At 43.3% G+C, this 8,802-nt stretch overlaps 1 protein-coding gene across 5 annotated transcripts; it reads right to left on the minus strand.

Annotated features, from left to right (window-relative positions):
* Window positions 1-1,360: 1,360 nt before the first annotated feature.
* On the minus strand, window positions 1,361-8,500 carry LOC125751552 (gonadotropin-releasing hormone II receptor-like). Of its 5 annotated transcripts, XM_049030529.1 has the most exons (6): window positions 7,646-7,769; window positions 7,500-7,545; window positions 5,403-5,496; window positions 3,785-4,461; window positions 3,066-3,270; window positions 1,361-2,828 (listed from the first exon to the last, which is right to left on the minus strand). In XM_049030529.1, the coding sequence occupies exons 4-6, from the start codon at window positions 4,325-4,327 to the stop codon at window positions 2,314-2,316; spliced, it is 1,263 nt and encodes a 420-aa protein (XP_048886486.1). In that variant the 5' UTR covers window positions 4,328-4,461; window positions 5,403-5,496; window positions 7,500-7,545; window positions 7,646-7,769; the 3' UTR covers window positions 1,361-2,313. The 5 variants fall into 5 exon arrangements, with proteins under 5 accessions (XP_048886486.1, XP_048886487.1, XP_048886485.1 ...); XM_049030530.1 differs by lacking the exon at window positions 7,500-7,545 and having other exon boundaries at window positions 5,403-5,493; XM_049030528.1 differs by having other exon boundaries at window positions 5,403-7,545.
* Between the last annotated feature and the right edge of the window lie 302 nt (window positions 8,501-8,802).

Genomic DNA, 8,802 nt, shown 5'->3' on the forward strand with positions numbered 1-8,802 from the left:
TGAATGAAAACAATATGTGTCTTGAGTTGCACTCCTTATGCTCTGCAGAGGGGTGACGTCGTCGTGAGCTCCGCATATGAGGGTCATGTGATCTTTTAGTTGGTTTGCGAGTATACAATGACCTTGTCTATCAACACAGGCAGTGTGACCCTCCGCAGTCTTAATGGGTCCTACACTCAGGAAGAAGTGAACGTCAGGGGAACCATCACTAAGAAACATGAACTCAGGGACCTGCCATCTCCTGTCTCCCAGCTATTGTTATTGCATCAGACTGGAAGCACATTGCACTCATGGGACATTGAATTATTTGTGAAGTAGCTGCTAACGGAAGCGCAGTTTCTGCAGAGAGGGCTGTTCAGCAGATGACTTGCCACTGTCCAACACGGAGCTCCTCTCCCAGTAACCTGAACACAAATATTTATAATTCCTCATTAGCAACCAGCACATGTGGCCTTTCACACATCGTTTCAATTGAGACAATGGGATTCAAATTTCCCATCAGCTGCTGCAAGCGTGCGAATCATTCTGCTCCTGAAAGTTAACGCTGACCATATGTTCTCGTTCTCATGAAGCTTTGTTAACAGGAGCTCCTCCTGGTTGCCAGCTGCATTTTGATGCCCTCTTGACAATTCCCGAATGCGCTACTCAGCCCTTTATGTCAAACGTGTGGTACAAGCTCTCTTATAATTACAGCGACTTTTCATACAACCTCGACCTGACGCTGCACATCCCTTTGTCTTGCGCCACTGAACGAATCAGCCGGAGGTGTGACTCTGCTGGAGGCCTGGATGGAGTGGTCTGTCAAAAACACACCCATAAATGAGTCTGAAGATCTGAAGGCCAGAGAAATGATCTATTTCAAGCAGCACAGCGTTGTGTATGTTCAGTCCAAACAGACCGAAAAACACTAACCTAGTGACTGTGTGTTTTACCCTAATCAAAGGGTCTTCATTGCAAGCAGTACAGTAGCAGGAATGTGAGTGATATCACCTCCAAAGTCACCTGTATTTGAGTTTTTATTTATCTATAATGTTAGCATGCCCAGGGGGTGTCGGGCAGCCAGTTGCCCTTTAACCCTCAAAGGTTTTACTTTAAAATGTTCTAGTATTTGGTTGAATATTTACATTAATGAATGATGATTCAGTACAGTGTTTCTTGGATTATCCTCTTCTGATTTTTTTTGAGGACATCTTAAGTTCAGACTGTCCTCACAGCACTAGTAAGACCTTCTCACTACTTATCGTGGTCAGAGTGCTGCTGTAAATGCTATTCAGTATTTAAAAAGGAAGATTTCAGTAACAGTACTGGTGATATGAATATGTACTGCACTGTGATAAACTGAAACTGGGACAAATTCCATATGTTTACAAATTAAGTGGTTTATTTGTTTCTGTTGTCACTAATAATGCCTACAGTTCATCTTCCAGGGGCAGCTCTAGTCTGAACCAATGAAACATGATTATGACTTGCAGTTTTTCTTCCCTTATCTCGAGGTCACAGGCACGACTGAAAGGTCACCTGAGGAAGGCGGAGCCCCGCAGGGCCGCTGTCGCCAGGGTGCTGGCTCCATGGCAACCGCATCAGCATCGGTTCCCCTCATCTGGCCTGATGTTCAGGCTCATTACTGATTCCTGAATCACTCTTCTCAGAAACGCTGCAAGTGTTGGAATTTATTCTGACAGCTATGCAGAAGCATGACAAAATCCATTAATCTGTGCGTTGAAGAGCACAAACGATCAGTGATGGGTTTGTTTAATGGAAAAACACAGTAATAAACAACGGCGTCACGTAGATGACTCTAGATAAGGGTGAGTGCTTGTCTAAGTAAATATAACTTGTTAATGATAAAATACAGCATACTTAGCAAATGCTGATAATGTGAGAGTTTTTACATGTTGCTAGTTAAGTTAGAATTCAGAGCTCCATTCCCCTGAGAGACTGTAAAACACCAAAATTGCTTTGAAACGGAGAGGGATTTTACTGAATTTGGTAAAAGAAAAGTTGGACATGCCTGAAATGTCAGCTTAAAATTCAGTCTGTTAAATTGGTTCATAGACGGGAACGTTTTTGTGATTCCTGACATGAACGCGACGGACACACACAGTAGTGCTTAACTGGACAGTAGAACACCTGACTGTCAGCTTAAGAAGGAACACAAAAGCACATCCATAGAGCAAAGGAGTGTAGAAGGTCTGTACACAACTCTGGAGCTGGTAGCTGTGACACAAAGGTGTATTTTTGGAAATTACGATGAAAGTCTTAACGTGAGGAGTGACTATAAGGATAACAGGCCTGAAAAGCAGTGAAAATGCGTCATATCATGTTATCAGGACTGAACTGACTGGTCTCCTTCTCGCTGCTGTAGCAGGTGGTGAGATAGCTGTTGCACTGACAGGTCTTCCTGCCCTGCTGCGGTTGCTGGGCACCAGCCCCCGGTCCATCCTGGGCGGCCAGTCGTCTGAGAGGAAAAGAGGAGGTGGAGCAGCGGAAGGAAGTGGTGGCGGTGAGATTCTCCGAGTCGGCCAAGACGGAGCCTCTGTGGCGGTATCTCCTCAGCCCCCTGTGGAAATGGATGCTGAAGAGGCCGTAGGTGATTGGGTCCAGGCAGGCGTTGAAGAGCCCAAAGATGAAGAGCATGTGCGTGAGGGAATGGGAGACGGCTTCCTCCAGCCCATCGGGAGAAAACCAGTACCACAGCCCCAGCAGGTAGTAGGGGGTCCAGCAAATGATGAAGGAGGTCACTATGGCGATGCTCATCTTCAGAGTCCGCATCCTCGCTTTCGGAATGTTGTTCTTTGAGCGGCGGAGATGAACTTCCTTAGAAGATACTGGAACAAACATTATAGGTTCAGGAAAACGGATCCAAACTCTTTTAAATATAAACATATTTCATTCGATCTGATTATAACATTTTAATTGCACAACTAAACATGATTCTTGATATCCTGTTCTATTTTTTCACATGCAGAAGCTTTATCTATAGAATAGGTAATATTATCATGGGCCTGGGTCTGGTTTTATTTAAGGTGCAGCAAACATGAGCCTGGCACGCATTAGGAACTTACAGTATCCCTTGGTCATTCGCTTGGAGATCTCCATCAAGATCCTTGTGTAGCAGAAGATCATGATGGCCAGAGGCAGTAGAAACAGACAGACAAAGGTGCACATGTTGTATAGGGTCTCCTGCCAGTGTCGGGAAAAACTGCCACGGGTTGTGCACTGAGTGAAGTTCTGTGGAACGGTGATGGTCACATTGTGAAAGAGGAACATCTGAAAAAGACCACAACACATAGAAGCAGGTGGTACCTGACTTTCCACTCCACTCTGACATCACTCTGATTAATGGGGGCGGAGTAACACTTTATTTTGCTCACAGATCCCAATTTTTTTTATTGTATTTGTGTTTTTTGTGAAGCTTCATCTAACATCAGTAAAATCAATCGTCATCTACAGCATGGCTACCATGTTCAGATCAGGGACAAGAAGAATGACTTCTAAACCTGGGATGCGTTTGTCCATAAGTTCTCCTCTGCAGGTAAGGGGTGAGTTAACCTGTCTGCTGAGCTGAGCTCTGAGAACTTTCGTTTGTTCACTACGTCTTGTGTGTATTTAAATAAAGTTTGTCATGTGCACAGTTTGCCCAAAGCAATTGAGATTAACATGAAGTCAGTACCTCATCACAACATCTATCCACCCATTTCTCATCTTTTCATAACCAGCTGTCCAACTGTGAGTCACTGTGAGGTTGGAGCCTGGATCTGCCTCGCATTGCCCAGATCTTTACCTGAGGGGCCGACAGGAGGACGCTCATCAGCCAAGCCAAGGTCAGCATCACTCTGCTTTTTCTTCTTGCCTTGTTAATAGCCAGAGGGTTCAGGATAGCAGTCTGCCGATCCAGGCTGATAACCACCGTCACGAAAGCAGAGGAATACATAGCTAGAAGCTTCAGGAACATCAACATCCTGCAGGCCGTGTCTCCAGCCAGCCACTGGACAGTGATGTTCCAGATGGCATCCAGCGGCATCACAATTAATGTGACCAGGAGGTCGGCCGCGGTCAGGTTCACAATCAGCGTCCGGACGTGAGACTTCCGCTGCTTGTTGACGCTGGCGGCCCAGAGCACGGCGACATTGCAGGCCGCTGAGATGGCGCAAAGGATGAAGGTGATGATCACCCTGACCTTGGCAGCAGTGGAGAAGGTGGGGAGCCGCAGAACATCTTCATCTGTGCTCCTATTGAACGAAGGAGCAGGCACCCCGCTGCTGAGATTCAGCTCAAATTCTGTCTTTTCGGAAACAATCTCAGGTGCAACAAAGGTGCCATTCATTTCTGGTAGGTGTTTATCGAATCACCATTGGGGCAGATACGGGCAGTCAGACTGCCCAGCAATGCAATGAAGCCGCAACTTAGGAGGTTGCGAGGAGAGGCCTCGCTCCGAGTGGCAGAAGTAAAGTCTGACACCTGCAAAAACATAAAGGTGTGCAGTTTTGTAGTATTTCGCGTTAAGATCAAAGTACATTTCTTCTGTAGGAGATCCATGGTACAGGGATTACAAAGCATTAGTAATTAATATTTAGCGGCACTCTAAAAGCATTCAAAATAATGATTTCTCACATTTACGTTTTATACCTATTAAACATTCCATACGTGTTTGGTTGCTTTATTATTATTACAATTATTATTATTATGAAACATCACAGACGGTCAGGAATACAACTCAGAAGAACTTTATAACTAATAATAAAATTAAAAAACAGGCGTAACTTAACCAGTGAGTAGAAATTTCTAGATATTGACCGCGGTCCCTTTAAACCAGCAAGAAATGGGTAACAAGTTTTTTTTTTTTTTTTTATTATAAAACCGTAATGTGAGTATTTCAGTAATGAGAGCTAAGTGACGGCAAAACTTCTGGAAAGGCTCTGCTGTTCGGAACACCCTAATCTCCCAGCAGAAAGCAAAACTGAAAACCAGCTTATTTATAGTGAAAACTGGATTTGGCTAGTCTAAAATGACCTTAGATAATCATGTGCCACCTCCTGTTCCTCTTTGATGGTTTAGCCGGGTGGGTTACCAGCTGGTCATGCTGGTATGACCAGCTAAACTATCATGCAAAATCATCTTAAGCTGGTCATCTATCATAAACTCATAAACCGGTTAACCAGCTTCAGGTGGTAAATCTGTTTTGTCAGCAGATCTTACAGTCTGACAGTAAGACACGGTGCAGCGCTTTATAACCTCAATCATTTCCTTAGGCTACATGTCCAAAAAATATTATTATTAATGATGAACTACTGGCGCATGATGATTAAGCTGGAAATGAATATACCCAACTACACTGCCAGTTGTTTTGTAACAAGCACAGCAAATCCTAAACCAGAAGCGGTGGTTTTTAACATCCTTACCTGAAGCAACTTCCGAAGTTTCCGGAGGGTCAGTGCGCGCTGGAGACCTGATCACTGTTAAAAGCTCATATCGGTCCGTCTGGTTTCTTTACTGCTTTGAAGGTAAACCATGCAGGGGTCAGTCTTGCTCCAAATATAACAATGATTAATAAATGGCGGATCCACCTCGATCACTTGATTACCCGGTTTATGTCAAGTAAGATATTCATTAAAAGCGTAGCGTCGGCCGAAGGACAAAACGGAGAGATGGACTTTGCAGCCCGGTTCGGGGTTTGGACCCGGTGCTGACTGGAGCCTGCGGCCAGGTCTGGGCCGATTGCTCCTTATTCTCCTCACAGCGTCTGTACGCGAGTCCTTTATACTCACAACGCTGATCTGAGACGGAGGCCACCATCCTGCAAACACGCAGCTAAGAATAAAATATCTGCATTGTCTGGAGAGCCCTTGTCTGTTTGGTTCACATCTCGTTTTGACGGGACACTTTGTGAAAGGAATCCCCCGGGTTACAATTCTGTTAAGTATTTATGACTTAGACGCAACTGCATACATAGAATAAACCTATATTTTGATGTATATCAATCATCATATCATATTTGCATATCAAGTAGCTTCCCATGTAGAGTATGATTAGAGTAAAAAACAACGACATATGGGTTTTGGAAGGTTTTAAGCAACAGTTACTTTGATAGGCAGCATTTTAATGTAAATCGGACATTTTAACGCATAGCTACAGAGGAATCTGTGTAGAAATGCAATATTTTTACATTTTGGTAATAATTTCAACGTTAAAGAAGTCACCTTTACTATTTCTTGTTATTTTCAATAGTATATTGATTATATGAAAATGTCTGGTTTTTAGCCTCTGGAGCGTTTAGGGTTGGGAGAATTAACCCTTATAATTTCCTTACACAGCCTTAAATTCACGGAGCATTTTACATAAATTATAATTAAGAAAAACCAAACAAAAGTGATTGGAAGGAAGTCGGGAGCCTAAAATTATATTAGCGTGTAATGTATAATTAATCACATAGTTAGATAAGTAGGTCGTTTATGCAAAATCGTATTTAAAGGAGTAAAGACACATTTCCATAATTTCGTATGTTGTTCCTGTTGTTTAGCCGAAAGCAAACATAAAACAAGCGTATGACTGGTCTGAAAACGTGCTTTTTTAGTTAATAATAAGTATTTTTAGTTTCATTACCTTCCAAATGGACCACTACCAGCCTATGTGACTGAACCGAAAAAAATGAAGATTATACTTTGTATAACCATTTCAATAACATATACATACAAAGTGGAAAAATAATTGTGTATTGAACACAAACAGGTGTATTTTCTGAGGCGAAAAAAACGTTTATTTTTTCTTCTCCTTTTGTGGAATCTACACGACAAATTTTTCTTTGAAGATGTTGGTGCCTAAAACGTATTGGTGGATAATTTAGAACTTGCACACCTGTACATGATGCATTCAGAAGTGAACTTCTTTAAGGATTAGATGCTAAAACTGGAAACGTGCATTCTGAATCTGCAGTGTTTGCAGACTGAATTGAAAGGGCACACTTTGGCGTAATCACAGCAGTTCGTTCTCCATTAAAAAGAGCATTTTCAGCCAGTGTACGAAGTCTGAATGCCTCTCTCCACTTAAATGTTTTGAAGAAAGTAGTTAGCCTTAAATGCTTTGAAATTGTAAATTGTGAGGTGGCACGCATATTTTTACGAAACAAGCTGCCTTAGCGAATGCGTCCTGTGTGACAGTCACCTGCTCTCGTGTTTGCATTGTTTATAAGGACAGAAGCGTGACAGGAAGGTCTGCAAAGAAAGGACAGTACAGACTGTCCCAGGGCTCGCTGCTCCTGAAGGTCTAACGACAAAAGCGCACCCGGCCTTGTGAGCTGAGATTTAAACATGCATCACTTCCCTTAATGAAAGCAAACGCAGAGGGATAACAGCCAACAGTGAATATGCGCAGGATTTATAGGCTGTACTGCAGAAACAAGCACGTAAAGGAAAACTGCGGGGGAAAATCTGATCAATCGATTTGTAGCTTTTGCTTTCTTTTGAAAGGATGTTTTACGGTACGGGCATGATGATTCTCACCATCGGCCCATCAGCGCTGGCGAGCAGCGGCCAATCAGAAGTCGTGCTGCGAATCACAATGTCATCAACATTTCACAGTTTCCTGAATCAGTACTGCTTTTAGTGCAGAACACGTACTGCAGACATTTTATATTGAATATACTCACCTTCTTCATTATGGTCGAAAATGTTCCATTATGGCAGTGGAGGGGAGGTGGGCTCTCACTGGAGTCATAAGACCACTGCACTGCTCTTATTGTCGGAGGCTGTAGGGCTGCCAGTGAGTGCCAGTTGTGTCGGAGTGTCCCGCATGGTCGCACGCAGTTGGTTCCTGTTGGATCTGTTGAATGGCATGTTGAATTGGCATTGCAGCTAGTCAGTGAGATTGAGTTCTCTGATCGGGGTTTGTATGTCTCCCAGTCGCCTCTAGTCATGCCGGTGTGTTCCAGCACAAATTTTGTTTCTGGGAACCAATGGCAGCTAACAGGAACCGATCATTCGTCAGCCTGGGTTTGTACCCAGCTTAATGCCTCCTTATTTAGCTCAGAGAACTGAGCCATCATTTGGGCCAGAGAGCAAATCAATTTTCATTGCCTTACTGTAGACAAATCGCATTATATACACAAATACCATATTCCGTCATCACTGTCGGTGATATTTTAATACCCCCAAGAAACCAAAGGAGACGAGACGAAACGTCGCAGTGGAGACAGACAGATTTTCCTGTCTCTCTGGATGAGAAGTAACATCCAATACCATCATATTGCAGGTGATGCCAAGTCAGTCTGTGTGTCTGCTGGTCTCCTTTAGAATGATGATGTTTCTGTTACGTCTCCCCTGAAGCCCAGAGGCCGGATTGTAAGACGTCTCACTTGGACAGAGAAAATCACCACACATCACCATGCCGATTCTCTGTATAATTACTCAGAGACTGCTTTCTGAGATTATTTTGATCATTCACCAGCAAATATCATTGTGACACCTCTGCTCATAAATGTTTCACTTGAAGGAGTGACCTGACCTGACCTGACCTCATGAGAACTAACTGCTTAAGTTTGCCTGATGTGCCTGCTTGACTCTGCTGTATCACTATGGCTCGTCATGCTGCATATTTATGTCATACGGAATAATTACCTCGATGTAAACATGATTCCAAACACACCATGTATTTCTCCATTTCATCTTCTTTTCCGTTTATAAAAGGAATATGTAGGGTTATGAGGAAAGTCCATGTTTTTAATTGTATGGCAGACATGCACTTTGCATTTATTATGGAAGTTTGGGAGAAAAGGCAGATCCCTGTGCACTGTGCATGCAGTGCTCC

This window comes from Brienomyrus brachyistius, chromosome 11, assembly GCF_023856365.1.
Source record: "Brienomyrus brachyistius isolate T26 chromosome 11, BBRACH_0.4, whole genome shotgun sequence".
Lineage (NCBI taxonomy): Eukaryota > Metazoa > Chordata > Actinopteri > Osteoglossiformes > Mormyridae > Brienomyrus > Brienomyrus brachyistius.